General features: G+C 42.2%; 1 protein-coding gene across 2 annotated transcripts in view; it reads right to left on the reverse strand.

Moving 5' to 3' along the window:
* KDM6A (lysine demethylase 6A) overlaps positions 1-17,734 on the reverse strand; it is a 170,591-nt gene that overhangs the window by 79,826 nt on the left and 73,031 nt on the right. For both annotated transcript variants that reach the window (XM_084843887.1, XM_084843886.1), the window contains exons 6-7: positions 9,244-9,364; positions 1,926-1,980 (exon numbers count right to left, since the gene is read on the reverse strand). In XM_084843887.1, the coding sequence (XP_084700013.1) occupies positions 1,926-1,980; positions 9,244-9,364 (176 nt within the window). The remainder of the gene's footprint in view (positions 1-1,925; positions 1,981-9,243; positions 9,365-17,734) is intronic.

Below are 17,734 nucleotides of genomic sequence, written 5' to 3' on the forward strand. Positions count from 1 at the left end.
CAGCCCTGCATTTTTCACTAGAGATGGGCTTTGTCGGAGCACTAGACAGGCTTTAGCTGGAGCACTTTTTGGGGGGAAGGGGAAAAGAGGTTGGAAGAGGCTCCAGACAGTTCATATCCTGGATTCTCCAGTCTCTCCCAGTGAAACACCCCCTTTTCTCCCTCTCTGAGGTTGCTTTTCCAACCTCGGAGAGCAGCCGGCATGGTTCTTTCTGCACCAGCTGCAAGGGAGAGGGAGGGTCAGATCTCTGACTCCCCCTTCTGAGGCTGGAGCAAGGGGCCATAGGATTGCTCCTCCATATCTCACTGAGTTGGTATTCAATATTTATTTGAAGTATAGACTACTATGTGAAAATAGTTACTCTGTCTCTCTCTCTGAGATGCACCATATTAACTCCGTAATTAAAACAAATTAGCTAATCCATGCTCTCATCTAAAAAATGACTATACCATGGCCAAATATCCAAGGAACCTCACAACTAGTTTAACATGCCCAAGGATGTTTTCTGACATCCTCCTTCCTCAGGCAAATCAGAAGGCTCTGGAATAGTGAATCAGTATAAGAATAGTCCCTAGGAAAACAGGAACCAAGGGTCTGAAAAGATAACAGTCCAAAGAATTTGGGAGTAGGGAGCTTGGGAAATCAGGATTACTATTTGGGAGAGGGAATTACCCACTACACTGGGAAAAAGAGAAGGCCAGAGGGATGAGCCTAAGAGGAAAACCCATGAGAAAACGAGCCAAGAGGAGAGTTGCCTATGGAAAAGAGCTGCAGAGGCAAGGAATCCAGTACTGATCTGAAATAACCAGCCAAATAGCCAGCCAAATTTTTGGCTGCAGACCTCTTGCCACTTTGTGATATGGCATGGGGAACCTGTTGTTCAAGGAAAGAAAGTCAAAAATCCTGGTGGGCATACCTAACGTAGCTCTGAATCCCAGCCCATATAAACAAATTACACTGTTCAGAACAACAGTTCCCTCTGAAATCACAGATTTGACTTTCCATCAGATATGCTAGGGAAAAGAATATCAAGGCAAAATTTAAAAACAACTAGTTTTATGTTTATTTCATGCTGTCTAAAACACTATCCATGAGAAATTAGCTTTCAAAAGAAATGCTTGAAACACATTTTGCTCCAGCATTTTACAAGGATGCTAATTTAAAAAATCCCACTTGTGTATTTAAAAATACTATTATTTAATATTACAATGCAAGTGTACTAAGTGCTATATTGAATGCAGAAGAGACTTTGTCTCATAGTGCAGTCTTATGCATGCCTATTCAGAAGTAATCTCTACTGAGTTCAATGGGACTTACTCTCAGGAAAGTGTGAATAAGATTGCAGCCTAAAGGACTTCTAGCATTAGATTGACAACAGAAGAGGGAGAAGTAGGGGAACTGATTTAATTGTGGAGATAGGGTAATATAGGACACAACTCTAAAAAGTAACCGAGGGAGCAATCCTACAGCTGCTAAACAGTGTCTAGACAGCCATAGGATTTTTTGGTTTCTGGGAACCAAGCTCAGAGCCAGAAACCTCACTCCCTGCCCCCGCCTAACAGGCAGTGCGGTTCATCCCTGTCTCTGCACTCGTAAGTGCAGAATGGAGCGGGCGAAAAGGGGGTGCTCTGGGAGTGGAAGGAGACTGCGGAAGTGTCGTTATGACACTTCCTATGTGCCATCTGGCCTTCCCCCTTCCCACTCTGACGTCCCCAGCTAGATAGCCAAAATCGGCTGTCTAGCCGCAAACGCCAGGCGGCTGGAGTGCAGAGGAGAATATCTCCTCCATGCTCCGCCCGCCCTGCATTGGATAGTTGGCTGCCTCCAAGTTTGGAGGTGGCTGACTATCCCCACAGGATTGCACCGTAAGGCGAATATACACATAACACGTGCTTAGAATACCAGCAAGAGCTTAAAATACTTACTTTCAGCATTGGACAAAGTGCAAGGGTTGCAGTCAACCAAAGCTAACTGAAAATGCTGCAAAAGGGAACAGATAAATTAATGTTTCCTCTACTGAAAGCTGATAAATTATTTGGCACATATATTAAAATAATTTTAAGCATATTCACTTCCTATAGGCCCAACAGAACACTTTGGTGATATTGTCTAGCATACAAATAACTGAATATTTACATATAAGCAATTAAAAGTTAATCTGGAAAAAGTAAAATCTGAGATTAAAAAGGCTCTAGTTATCAATTATATCTTGCTGTACTGCTAACAACTCCATAAAAACAGCATAGAAATACAAGCAAAAGAATGGAAGGCTCATAAAAAGATGCAACTGTTAAATGAAAACTGCTACATTTGATTCTTGCTTTCAGAAATGTATATGATTGGTATTTCTAAACTATACCCCATCATCTTTCAGAGACTAAAGACTTTCATTTCTGATGTTTCAGCAGTCCCTATGGATATCACATTTTTGAATGAAAAGTTTACTTATTGGAGTTCTCCTATACACTCAGTGATTCAACATGAGTACTGAGTTTCACACATTTTGTCAATACATTTCTACAAATAATAAAACCACAAAGTGATACCTAATTTTGTTAGTGCAGTATCTGAGTATAGCTAATTGTATGATGTCATCTTGAACATCAATCAAATGAAAAATAGGAATAACCAATTATGGAAGCAATTCAAGTTTCAGGGTAAGTAAATGATACTCACACATACTATTAGAGTGTCATAACAGAATGATACTTCATACTGCAAACATGCCTTCATCTTCACTATATAAATGAAGAACTACCACCAGGGCTGGGAGTTTTAAACAATTTTTAATTTAAAAAAGTGATCATGAAAATGCCCATTAAATCAAGATAATCTACAAAAAATGTAAATGAAGAACCCCAATAGTGTTACAATACAAGATCAATTATATAAACCATTGCTATAAGCAACCGCTATATATACTGACACTTACATACACACAAATAATATTGTCACATTTGTTCATGCACAAGCAGGTTCCTTTCTTGGTAACTATTTCTTTTCTAAACAATAAATTATCTAATCAGACTGTTTGGAATGATTTCTCAGAAAAAACATATGATCTTGCAAAGCATAAAATTAACCCACTGTGCACTAACTGCCCTTTTCTTAAGCTCAAGAGCTATAAAGGCTGTGGTATTACTTTATACCTTGAAATATCCTGAGGCTGTTGATACAGCTCTACATTTTTAAAAACTCTACTAAACAGAAAATCTGAAAAGACCATCATGCATTTTTTTCCCATAATAAGCAATATATAAGCCTGCATTTAGAGGCCTTTTAAAATGAGTATGTAGTTTTATAAGATACAAAAGTCACATTGATAGAGCTCACTAGTACCTTGTATGATATGGAAAACACACACCAAATAAGGGCAGTGCAGATTCCACAATACTGAGTAATGCTAATTAAAAGCAGCATATAAATAAATATTCAGTGTTGAATTAGATATGACTCTATTTTGTTTTTGCAATGGGAACTACTAATACAATGCAAACAAAATCATCATTTGTAACTTTCAGGTTAAAAATATTTTACAATAATTAAACTGAAGGAATATAACTAAATTATTCAATCTTACCACAATATTACTTGTTGTACACATTTTCAAAATTTTAAGAATATCAAAAATGACAAAATGTAATGTTTTGCCAGGACCATTTAGCACAGCATATGATAAAGCTATGCTGACAACTCAAAACATGCAGAAAGGTAATTAAAAAATAGTAAATGAAGTGTTTATCATAAAGCTGCATCTATCTTAAGGCTACATTAATTATTAGAGCACACACGAACAAACCTATTCATCTAGAACAATCCTGCATATCTAGCTACAATTAAACACAGACAATCCTTCTGAGGTATGCTATAAAAAACCCCAGCCATGCAGAACAAAACCCCTTTGTCAAAAGACAAACTATTTACTGTCTTCAGCACGATAAATTAGAAAAACATCACATTAAATATCCAGCTTCAAATCTCTGCAGCAAACCGTAGCTAGCAAACATCTGCATCTTGTACAAAAATTGCAGTACTGAAGCTGGCTGCTGCTGCTGTGTGAAATAGTTATTATGCAGGAGAGGACACTGCAGTTCAGAGACGACATACAATACCTCAAGGCAGACATCTGTCTACAGAAATTCAAACCATGAGTAAGAGGATTTACCTACAAGGCACTCATCTGAATATTTAAAAGTGGTAGCATCTTTTAAAGCATAACAGCTGAAGTCAATGATGGAGTCTGATTTGTAAATCAGGAGACTTTTCTCCTTCAGAGCCCTTGACAGATGTGATTGCACCAAAAGTCACTGATGCGACTTTTGCAAAGAATCAGAAGTACAGTGCTTGGGTATCTACAAAGGTACTAACTGCATCATACACAAACAATGTTTCTCTATGGCACTGCACATGTTTAACAATCCACTTAGGACTATACTTCTCTATTTCTCAATTTCTCCAGTATTTCTGCAATTTCATCTGAAGATGTTTTAAAACTACTTGCACAGAGCTACCTAATAGTAGAAGAATTAAAAGTATCTGAAAAGTTACTGGAAAACATTTTAAGATATACATTAACAATTGTGCTGCTCTGAAATTGGAATATTATATTTCGATGAAAGATTTTCTAATAAGTAGTTCCAAAAAGTCTATGCTATATAAATCAAGCCACTATTAGAAATTTGACAATTCTAACATGAACATACTACAGTGGGAAAACCTTATCCTAGTCTATCTTAGAGATGGCTTTTCTAACTGTATGACCTAGGTGTGATGCCTGATCCTGAGAGCTGTCTTTTGTTCAAATAACTAGGACACAGAAAGCCTTGCGTAATCAAAGTGCTGGCAAACAGCCAAGGCTCCATCTGACAGGCATGCTGAGGGTAAGGGTGGGAGGACGTGCAGCACGCGCTGCTAAATCAACTCATTAGTTTTCTCTCCAGAGTCCTTCAAAATCGGAATTAATTCATCTTTTTTAAAGAAAGGAGGCTTGTAAGGCATAAGCACTCTCTTTCATCCTACACTGCACAATCAAAACACAAGAATCGACTACATAAACAGGACAAAAGAAGGTGAACAAAGCACTTTATTTGCATAATATGAATAAAACAGGTCTCGTCTAAATGATCACATGTTCAAACCAAAAGTTCTCCCTTAGCTGCAATAGCCAATGCATATAATAATCATACTGTAATAAAAACACTTGGATAATAGTTTAGTTAATCACAGATAGTTATTAATTGCTAGCAAAGGCTAGTAAAATTTTAATAGGGGCTAGACTTCGAAGTGAAGGAAGGTTTCTAGCCCCATGCTCTTAACCTTGGGTCACATTCTCTCTCTCTCTCTCTCTGTCACACACACACACACACACACACACACTCCACACAAAAGCAGCGGAGCTGAAGTGGGATTTTTAACTATATTACTCAACTTATTATGGACATTGTCCCTTCTTTTTGGAAAAGGGTAATAGATGCTACCTTTAACTGTAAAGCATAACTACTACTGCCCTCGTGGGTAAGCTGTCAGCACGACTCTCTTCCAAACAGGTTACACACAAGTGGCAACTGTCCAACTGGATAACTTTGCCCCCACTCTGAGAGAAATACTCTTTATGCCATAGCTGACTGAAGCAAGAAATGCATCTTACGCCAATTCTAAAGTGCTTCACACCCTTGAGGAATGGACAAACTTCCCCAAATCATAACTTGAACCATTTGTTCAAGTTAAGAGAATAACCGTCAGGAAAAAGAAAAGGAAAAAGAACTTGCCAGAAATACTTCTGATGGGGGAAAAAAGAAGTGATGCTGAGATGTTTACACGACAGTTGGATGAGCATCTCTGACATGAGAGAAAGGCAGGAAAATATCTCTGCACAAAGGAAGGGGGTGAATGCCTCATTGTCCTCAACGAAGCTGCCCTGTTCATGCACAGCTCCCATGTGAGATGGCAAATCTGCCACAAGATATGATGCTTTCAACCAGAATCCAGTAAGGTTGTATTTTAATAACTAGGTTAACACATTTTACACTTTTAATGCATCATTATTTTACCTTTATATGCTCAGTATTCTTGTAAGAGAATCATCACACTTTATTCTTATCCTACACGATCCATGATAAGTATCTTCAGGATAGTCTGCTGGAAAATCAGTCATTGGGCAGGTTTGCACAACATGCTAAGCCACCCTGCGAATAAGCTACTTAGTGTGGGTTGTTGGTGGAACAAGCCATGGTGTACCCAACAGACGATCAGGCTCACTGTGGCTTGTTCTCCCCCTCCAGCTGGTATACCAGTGTCCTGCGCGGCTGAACCCGTCTTCTCTCCCCATTTCATCCCCCTCCCTGCTCCAATTGCAACCCCTTTTTGCTTCCCAGCTTGTTTGGGGTTTTTGGCCACAGAAATTTGCACAAATGGGGCCATAAAATATATATTTTTTATTTTTTGGCCTGAGAAATATAAGCAAATGGAGGAAAGAGATCTTTTTTTGCCCCAGAAAGTTGCACAAATGCAGCTGTAACTTTATTGTTATTGTTGTCTGTCTTTCTCAAGTGCACTCTTACAGCTGTCTGATATGTGTAGTCTTGCCTGGCAAGCATATAGGCTAATTTGGGCACACTTGCCAGGGACCAATTGCTGAGCTGTCAATGGAAAAGCACTGGAAAAGGAGGGAAAATGGCAACAGTGGGTGCACCAAAAGGCATGCGGGGGGGCAGTATCTCCCAGTTAGCGAAGTGATCCCCTGAGATTTAAGTGCTGAACTGAAACTTCTCAGTGTCCGCCACCCTTTCAACACTTCCCTGAGTCTCCAGCTACTCCAGAAAGGGGAGATCTTAGCTCCCACAAAGCCCCCATTTTCAGGGCTCCTTTTTGGAGCAGTTAGTGCTGTGGTTACCTGACAGTTCTGAAAGAATCCCAGAAAGGTGTGCAAATTTAATGGCTGGGAAGTAAATGGAGGGGGATTTTGAGTAAATTTCAGGGCTGAGAAATAAATGGCAGGGAAATTTGCACGTCTGCACTAATGGAGCAGTTAATGTAGGTGAGCAAATTTCCCCTCCATTTACTTCTAGGCCTTAAATTTACACAGAATTCTCCTCCATTTACTTCTCAGCCATTACATTTGTACACATTTCTGGGTTTCTTTTAGAACCATCACAGAACTGCAGTATCCACAGCAGTAAGTACTCTAAAAACCAGCCACGAAAACAGGTGGAGAGCTAAGATCTCCCCTTTCTGGAGTAGCTGGAGACTTGGGGAAGCGTTGAACACCAAGAAGTGTCAGTTCAATGCTTAAAATCCAGAGGATCACACTGCTAACTGGGAGATATTGTGTGTGCCCCCACCCCCTTGGTGCATATTCTTTTGCTGCTTTTCCCCTTTACTGGAACGTTTCCATTGACAGCTCAGTAATGGGTCCCTGGCAACTGTATGCAAATTAGCCTATATGCAGTTTCACCTTGTCAACGTTCACATATGTTACTTACTGCACTTTGGGGCTCTCTTTGACAACTGAAACATACAGGCAAGACTACACATATCAGACAGCTGTAAGAGCGCAGCTGCAACACAGACAACAACAACAAAAATTCGACCCCATCTGTGCAAATTTCTGGGGCTGAAAAAATATTTTAAAAGGGGAGGCGAACCACTAATTGTCACTCCAAAGTGCCACTCAGGGATTGTCACTGGCAGCAGGATGGGTGAGATCACGAAGAGTGGCGGGTTTTTTTTTTTTACCTTGCAGAGTGGCTCGCTGACTGATTCCCACAACACACAATGAAATGGCTCTGCTAGGTTTGGATGACACATCAACCCATTGTGGGTTGAATAACCCCTAGAACAAGCTATGGGTTGTCAGGGTGGCTTGTTGCCCAAAAATAAGCCACTCTGTGAGAAGTGGTTGGCTTTGTATGATGCAACAAGCCATCATGGTTAGTTACCCACGATGGGTTGCTGTGTTGTGCAAACCCAGTCAATGCTTTCCTCGGGTGACTTTCCTCTGAAATGAATCTCATACCGTCAAGAGTGTTTCTGAGCACAGGGAGTTGGATAGCAGTTCAGATTCTGAAGGAGAACTGTTAGACATGGGGGAGGTGTTTTCCCAGGCTAGTCCAGATAAGAGTAGGCTAGTCCAGATATGAGTTTGTAACCTTCTCAGGTTACAAACATCCAGATGGCTGAGCATGAGGGTCCCTCCTCACCCCGCCCCGCATGAGAGGGAGCAAACAGGAGGAGGCGGGGTTTGGGGAAGATGACTAGATAGATAGATAGATAGATAGATTTATTGCATTTATACCCTGCCTTTTTTCCTCTTGCAAGGAACCCAAGGTGGCTTACATTATCCTCCTCCTCTCCATTTTATCCTCACAACAACAACCCTGTGAGGTAGGTTGGGCTGAGAGTCTGTGACTGGCCCAAAGTCACCCAGTGAGCTTCCATGGCCGAGTGGGGACTAGAACCCGGATCTCCCAAGTCCCAGTCCAACACTCTTGATGCTAGGTGCAGACGCAGAGCAAAGAGAGAGAATGCAGGGGCAGAACTTAGACCGTCTACCCGATTGGCCTTGCGTGAAAAGCTGAGCTTAGAGGCCTCACAAGAAGAGAGGGACCTTCCCCCTTTATGTTAGGCTAGCCAGATCGCCTCCCTCTTCAAACAGCGGGCAACTCTCATAAATCCCATTTTTTAATCCCCTGAAGGCATTCCTTTGTAGACAGACAGTCTCTGAGAATTTGCATCTGTATGACCCTGTGAAGTAATGGATTAAAAGCTATAGACTGAAGCCTCTTGTCTGTGTATGTTTGGGCGTTGAAGTAAAGGGGGGGGCTAAGGGAATCCTGACACATACATTCAGAATCTCTTCCCAATATTAAGACTCTTACACAAGGTTTCTTCAAGTCAAAATACTTCAAAATATTTTCTTTATGTCTATTCAGTCCTAACTTGGTACCCAAGATGCTACACAGGGTGTGATGTGGAGTAGCCCTCGGGCATTCCATCTCCTGGTCTCCTCTGTGTGGGGAGAAATTAAAAGCTGAACTAAAAGATCTCACATTTATTTTAATGCAGGACCTCCATGAACCTGCATGACAGAACCTACAAGTCCATAGCTAGCTCCTGATCTCACCTGAGATCCCTGAGGCCAAGTAGCAACTGAACAGTACAATGAAACTGAAGTAAATCCTTTACACTCTATTGTAGTATATAGTGGCAAGTGCCACCTATCATTAAAAATGTAAAAACGTTTACCTTAAAACTAGACTCAAAATCTGTGTTCACTTTGAACATAAGCCCAAGTCGTAAATGAACTTCCTTGGCGCGGCAAAAGCTGGGATCAACATAAAGCACCTCCCGAAATGCTTTAATTGCCCTGGGGAAAAAAAACATACATTTAAATGTTAAAGCTACAATCATTTTAAGGGGTGTCTGTGAAAAGCAGCACATAACTTCTTTTAAAAAAATTACTCAGGAAAGAGGCACAATGAATTCTGACGATTCACACAATAACACTCAAGTATTCAATGGAAACATGTAACTCTATTTAGGATGTTGGAAAAATCCAGAATGGATACAAATGATTTCAGATTTCTATGAAACTGAACTGCAAAATCTGCAGCAGACTGGCTTTTTCCAAGTTCTGTGGATTCCACAGACTTGCAGACCATTTTTTTAAAACTGGGGGGCTGGGGGGGGGTACACAAGTGCGCATTAGTGCTAATGTGCATTTGCGAACAAGAATGAAATTCTCATACATAAAATCTGATTCTGTCACTGAGTGGATGTCAGAACAAAAGATGCTTGACAATCTGCAAAAAACAGAACGGATTTAACAAAATCTGTACATCCCTAATCTCTATTCCTTTTAGATGTTTCAAGAAAAGTAATGAAAGAGAACAGCTGGAATGTTGACCCACTTACTTACAAACAGAGCAATCTGAAACCATTTTAGAGATTTCTTTAAAGTAATATGCATATTTCAATTTCAGAATAATCTGTTGAACATATTAGTTAATACCATACAAATGAACAGTTAAGACTTACATAAATGTCCACCTCACCAAGAAAAAATGAGAGATTTCGATCATGTTTCCAATTGTATACTTCATGTATTTCCTGAACAAATATGCATATAGCAATTTCATTGCTACAGCAATTAAAACATGTTGGTTTGCAACTTTATAATATTAGGAGCATAATTATAAACTTTGGTCAAGCTGCTCACATGCCTTTTCCATTACAACACCGTTTCAGAGAAACAAAGACAACTGGGAAATTCAAAGATGTCTGTTTCGTTCTCTCTGTACTAATGCAAGGGCACTAAACAAGACCACTTACTTGAAGGCTCAGTCCCCAGTTCCAGAAGAATAGTTATTGGACAGAATGTTTTTCTATGGAAAGTAAAATTCCATGTTGCTCGGTAGACATAAATATTTATCATTTGAAAACAGAACAAACTGTAGAGCAGGGGTGAACAACCTTTGTCTGTTGAGGGATGCATTCCCTTGTGGGTAATCAGTCAGAGGACACATGGTGGCAGTGGGTGGGGCAAAAGCCAGCAGAGGACAGGGGCAGAGCCCAAAGTGGGTGGATCACCCGTCTTCCCTTTCTGGGATCTCCTTCCTTCTCATCCAGAGGGCTGCCAGGGAAGGGACAGATCACTCTTGCCAGAGATCTGAACCGATCACATGCAGAAATTAGGCTGAGGACAGCATGAAATTAGGCTGAGGGCTGCATATTGCCCTGGGGCCAAAGGTTGCCCATCCCTGCAGTATAGTTTAGATACTTAAAGGGCAACAAAACAAAACAAAAACACGAGCATCAGATTTTGTAGGGGAGTTCAGTGGATGATTCTGGTAAGATACAGGTCATCTTCTGGACCCTAATGCTTGTCCTTTGGTAATGTATTATTTATTTAATCTATACCCCATCTTTCTAGCAGGAAATGGCGCTCAAGGCAGCTAACAATAAAAGCTAACATTTAAAATAAAAACATAATTAAAACAATCATAAAACACAAGCATTTAAAACACAAATTAAAAAACAGAATAAAATAAAAACAGTACACAACCCAACAAACCCAACTACTTGAATAAAAACATATTTGCCTGCCAGCAATAGGACATCAGAGAGCAAGCCAAACTATCCACCCTTGGCAGTGGTTCCAAAACCCAGGAGCAGCCACTGAAAAGACCCTCTCTCGCATCCTCACTAAGTGTGCCTCTGGTGGTGGTGGCGGCACTGAAAGAAGGGCCTCCAACCAAAGAACTTAAAAGCTGGGCAGCCTCAAATGGGAGAAGGTAGCCTGATCCCAAGATGTATAGGGCTTTATACATAACTAGCACTTTGAATTGTGCCCGAAAACAAACAGGAATCTAGTGAAGCTGCAATAAAAAGGGTTCCCTGTCACTGGCTCTGGTCAACAGTCTGGCTGCAGCATTCTGGACCAGCTGACCTTTCCGAACAGTCTTCAAAGGCAGCCCCACATACAGCGCATTGCAGTAGTCCAGCTGGCATGTAACTCAGTCATGCATGACCATGGCCAGGGATGGGCACAGTTGACGCACTAGCCTTAGCTGTCCAAACTCACTTCTGGCCACCACCAAAACCTGAGCCTCCAAATCCAGGACCAAGTCCATGAGTACACCCAAACTGTGTGCCTGAATATTCAGGGGGAAAGTAATCCCATCCAGCACAGATTGAATCCCTATTCCCTGATCTGCTTTTCAACTAACCAGAAGCACCTCTGTCTTGCCCAGATCCAGTTTCAATTTGTTCACTCTCATCCAGTCCCATTTTAGAACTAGAACAGCTTCCATGGATTTAGATGGAAAGCAGAGATAGAGTTGGGTTTCATTATCATAATGATGATTGAGCCCCCAAACTCCAGATAACCTCTCCCAACACACACATACACGTGGGTGTGTGCACCCTAAATAAAATGGAGGATAACATGGAACCCTGACGGACACCACAGGTCAATGGCCATGACATCAAACAAGAATTCCTCAGCACCATCTTCTGAAACTGCCTCTCCAGGAAGGACTAGATCCACTGTATAACAGTGTCTCCCAGTTCCCATCTCACACAGACACCTCAGAAAGTCCATCAGAACCAACAAGGACCCACTTCCATCAGACCAAGCCAGCATGGCCAATGGTCCGGGATGTTGGGAATTGTAAACCAAAACATCTGTAGGGACCCCTATTGAGAAAGGCTGGACTACACTGAGTGGCAACAGCTCTCCAGGGTTTCAGACAGGAGTCCTCTTAGCCCTTTCTGGAGATATTGGGGATTGAAACTGGGACCTTGTGCATGCAAAGCATGTACTTTACTACCGAGCTACAGACCTTCCCCTAAAATAATACAAATAGATCTTTACTTTTAAAGTTGGTGTCAAGAACCACCAGAGTTAGAACTAGAAGCTTTTGGCTCTCTATGCAGCTCTCTATGTAGTAAATGATCAGAGTACTGGCCATTGTAGTGGACTGGATGTGGGCAAGCTGCTTGAAGTTGAATCCAGACAAGAGCTGTGGTCCAAACATCTGGAGGGTACCATGTTGGGGAAAGCTGCTCCAAACCATGGTTAGGAGAATTGTGAATGAGTCACGAGCTTGTGCACATCCTCCTCCTTCTTCTCATAGCTTGTCTTTCAGCTTACCTGTTTAGTGCTGATGACAGTTCAAACCATGGTTTTGAGTTCAAGAGATAACCAGATGTTTGCCTATCTGGAACTCACAGCAAACTATGTTTAGTGTCAAAACAGGAAACTGTAAAAGAATCCATAATAGAGGGGGAGAAAGGGGCTCATGAGCCAATGGCTCATTCACAATCCTCTAAATCAGCTGTTCTCAACCTTGGGTCCCTATTATCCCTAATAGTTGGCCATGCTTCCTAGGAATTATGGGAATTGTAATCCAACCACTTCTGTGTGGGCTAAGTTGAGAAAGGTTGTTCTAAAACCATGGTTTACAAGATCATTTGATTTGAGCCGATGTGTTAAATATAGGGTTATTGATTCTGTTTACAAACATTATTAGCAAAGTCTTAAACATGTTTATCTTAAACTCAGATTTCATTTTAAACTCACATAATTTTAAGAAAGAGACACTTCTAATTTCATTATTTTTAAAAGACAAATTTCATTTAAAAAAACCATCCAACCTGACTGAAAATATGTTCCAGTGCAGGTCAATATTTTTAATTTAGCGCCATGCAACAGATACTTTTCTTATTAGGACCTGACGCTGCAAACATAGATATTCAATGGCAACAACAACAAAAACACGTTGTGCAGAGTTATGATACAGGTTAGGCCAATTTCATTGGCAGTATGCAAGAAAATCCAAGATTGAACACAGAACCCCAAGTCCGGGAATTGGGTAAGTGACCTGTCCTGGTTGGGGTTGCACTCCCCTGAAGGAGCAGGTGCATAGCTTGAGAGTACTCCTAGATCCATCCATGTCACTGGAACCCCAGGTGGACTCTGTGGCCCGGAGTACTTGGGGCCAGCTTTGGCTGATCCGCCAGCTATGACCTTTCCTGGACAGGGATAACCTAGCAACAGTAGTGCATGCACTGGTAACTTCCCAATTAGACTACTGCAATGCACTTTATGTGGGGCTGCCCTTGAAGACAACTCAGAAGTTGCAGCAAGTGCAAAATGCAGCAGCTAGACTGCTGACCGAAACACCTAATAAAAACCATAAAAACACCAGTTTTAAAGGAATTGCACTGGCTGCCAATACACTTCCAGTTGGAATTCAAAGTTTTGGTGATGACATTTAAAGCCCTAAGCGGCTTGGGACTTTGATATTTGAGGGAGCATTTCTTCCTATATATGCCTGCCCGAGAACTGAGATCTGTTGGAGGGGCCCTCATGTGCATCCCACCAGTACGCGGCATACACTATGGTGGGACGTGGGAGAGGACCTTCTCTGCTATGGCACCCTGGTTGTGGAATGCCCTCCCCTTGGAGGCCTGATTGGCAAAGACACTGGTCTCATTTTGGCGCCAAGTAAAAACATGGCTTTTTACCAAGCCTCTGAGAGCTAAATTCATTCCCTAGCACATTGTTTTAACTGTTTTACTGTTTTAGATTTTAACTGGTATTAGTTTGTTTAATAGTTTAATATGCTTTTAGGTGTTTATTTATTGTTTTATACTTTTAAAAATGATTTTATCTGTACGCCGCCCTGAGATCTTAATGATATAGGGCAGGATAGAAATGTTTTAAATGAACAAACCAACTTTACACTCATCCCCAGGCTGCATACCAGACTGATCTATCAGAAGAGGTTAAAGAACATCAATAACTGACAAAGGCAAGCAACTACCAGGTTAGTGATGGGGGACAGGACCATGAGTTGCAGCAGCAGTCTGAAGACATCTGGATCATTGGGAGCAGGGAAAGTGAATTTAATACATTTGCCGCTGTATCAATGTCATCAAGGGTGAGAGCACATTCCCCTGAGAAGCGGGCTTTCTGTGCTGTCGGTTGTGAGTTCTCCTGGGTGACAGCAAGGAGTGCCCAAGGGTGGGGAGGTGTTGGTTTTCAGTGGGTGGGTTTTTGTTGTGGCTTTGACTGCATAATTTTATTGAGTCAGTGCTCTGTTATTCTCTGGGTAGCTTTGGGTGCATGTGTGTTTTTAGGGTGCATGTGTATGTTCTGGGGGGGGGGGTGTTCATGTATTGTTTAAGACTAGTGAATTGTCCAGTGGATTGGGATGTGCCTGGATAGATGGGACAGCGGAAGGAGAATGGGGGCACCTCTATAAAGGTAACCACAGGTTGGGAATGGAATGGGGGAGAGAAATCAGCAGTTCAGAGGCTATAGAAGGGTTCAGGCTATCACCTTTGTTGACCCTTCCCTTATTCCACACAGGTACCTGGTGGCATGTCTACTGGCCCAACTCTCACTTGGCATGGCTACTGGCCCAACTCTCAGCTCAGTGCCATGTCACTTCATAAGAAGATCTCACTCATCCATGTTCTGATTATGGATGATGGAGCTGACCTGGCATATGTCACCAAAACCTGGGTGGGTGAACTGGGTGGTGTTAATTTGGCCCAGCTTTTCCCACCTGGCTATTTGGTGGAGCATCAACTCAGGCTAGAAGATGTGGGTGTGGGGGTCACAGCTGTCCATGAAAATACCACCTGCTCAGCAGGAAACCCCTCCAGAGCAGGGTGGGATATAAAGGTCTATACCTAGAGCTGGGCCATCGAGACAGATTGGGGACAATGTTGATGTACTGCCTACCCGGAGGTTGTGAACAAACTGGTTGCAAGACTAAGGCCTACTACTTGCCCTTTATATCCTTGTCCATCCTGGCTTGTGAAATCTGCCAGAACTGGGCTGAGTACTTGGACCTCCAAGGTGGTAAATGCCTCCTTGAGGTACAGTGAATTCCCCACAGCTTTGAAAGAAGCAGTGGTGAGGTCCTTGTTGAAGAAACCAAATCTAGACCCTGCGGTTTCAGATAACTTCTGCCCGGTATCAAATTTGCCATTCTTAAGGAAAGGTACTGGAGCATGTGGTGGCCTCACAACTCCAAGCAGCATTAGATGATACTGATTATTTGGATCCATTCCAACTACGTTTCAGACCTGGCTATGGGAGAGAAACAGCACTGGTTGTCCTGGCTGATGACTTACATCAGGAAGTGCATCCCTGTTGGTTCTTCTGGACTTCTCAGTGGTTTTCAATGCCATCGACCATGGTATTCTTCTGGATCATTTATATAGATTGGGCTTGAGAGGCATGGTTTTAAAGTGGTTTAAAGTGGTCCCAGCCCTTCATGGAGGAGAGGTCTCAGAAGGTGGTGCTGGGGGACTCTTGTTCCACCCTATGGCTGTTGGCCTGTAGGGTGCCACAAGGTTCCATTCTATCCCCATGCTTTTTAACATTTACATGAACCCGCTGGGGGAAGTCATCAGGAGGTTTGGGCTGAAATGTCATCAGTATGAGGATGATATGCAGCTCTACTCTCATTTCCATCTACACATCCCTGGGAGACTGTTGAAGGAGTGAACCAGTGTCAGGAAGCTGTTTTGGGGAGGATGAGGGTAAACAAGCTGAAACTCAACCCAGACAACTGTGGATGGAGGTTTACAACTGGTCTCAGATGGGGTTGCATTCTCCCTAAAAGACCAAGTGAGTAGTCTGGGAGTCCTCCTGGACTCTGCACTAACTGGGGAAGCCCAAGTGGCAGCAGTGTCCAGGAGTGCATTTTATCAGCTTAGGCTAATATGCCAGCTGTGGCCCTATGTATAGGTGGTGGACCTTGTCTTGCCTCAGTTATCCATGCACTAGTGACATCCAGGCTGGACTACTGTAATGTCCTGTATGTGGGCTGCCTTTGAACATGGTTCAGAAACTTCAGCTGGTGCAGAATGCGGCCACCCGAGGTGATTTGATAATATCACCTATACTGCACCAGCTGCACTGGTTACTGGTGTGTTTCCGAACCCCCATTTAAGGTGCTGGTTTAAAGCCTGTTTAAGGCTTTAAACAGTTTGGGATCAAATTACTTCAAGGATCACCTTCACCCATATCAGCCTGCCCGCACCTTAAGATCAGCAAGATTGTCCCTTCTTATTCGCCCACCTGTGAGACCAGTTAGGAGGGTGACCACATGTGAGAGACCCTTCTCTGCAGTGGCCCCACACCTCTGGAATAAGTTGCCATCATGCATCTGCCATACTCCAACATTGCAGGCTCTCAAGAAGGCCTTGAAAATGTATTACTTTACTCTGGCCTTCTCCTAATATGATTGCTTTTGTTGCTGTTTTGTTGCTGCTTTTGTTGTTGGTTTTATTGCTGATTTTATTGCTGATTTTATTCTATTTTTACCGTTTTATTGTGTTTTGATCGTTCTTAATATCATACAAGTTTTATGTGTTTTATTGCTGTACACCGACTTGGGAAAGGCTTCTGCCCTGAAAGGTGGTCAAGAAATATTTCAAATAGCTAAATAAATAATAAATACCCTATTGCCCAGGTCTCGAGCATAGTGTTGGAAACTTCAACACCCATGCCATGGCAGCCTTGACTAGGCCAGCTCAGGTCTTCATTAATTCCATGATAATCATGCGGTTGTCTCAATTTGGATTCGGAATAACACACAGGGCAGGGCATACCCTCAATATGAGTGTGAGGAGGCCGGTCTGGATGGGACTGAAATTACTTAAAGTTGGGTTTAAGGTGGGAAATGTTATTGCTTTCATCCAGAAAAACTTATAGCTGAGCCATAACGAAACACTTGTTCATTTTTCCTAAGGACAGTAGATTAGACACTGTTCTCCAGTTGACAGGGTCACACCCATCATCTAAGGGCCAAACTATAAGTGCTGTGAGTCATGTGTTTAAAGAAGCGTGCTTAATCTGGCTGCTTTTATTTTGGAGAAAAAGCCGTCATGGCACCCCCAATCCCAAACATGGTCAGGATCTGGATCACAGGCTACATGAATTTTCAGCTGAAAATCACCCCCTACTGGTTTTCATTTGCCCCTGAAGGTGCTGTTTGCAGTAAGCAGTCGTTTCAGGGGCAAAGAGCAGATAAGGATAATTTTCAACAGCAAACCACAGCAGGGCTCTGAATCAGATCGGGAAGATGTTTGGAATCAAGAACCTGCAAATGGATTTTCTCTAGAATAAAAGCAGCCAGGTTAAGCATGCTCATTTAAATGCTTAATTAACATCCCTGTAGTTTGGCCCCAAATGGTTTCTTGAGAAAATGTC

The sequence above is a fragment of the Heloderma suspectum genome, chromosome 3, assembly GCF_057233095.1.
Source record: "Heloderma suspectum isolate Gila_16-S chromosome 3, 16-S_ref, whole genome shotgun sequence".
In the NCBI taxonomy this organism is placed as follows: domain Eukaryota; kingdom Metazoa; phylum Chordata; class Lepidosauria; order Squamata; family Helodermatidae; genus Heloderma; species Heloderma suspectum.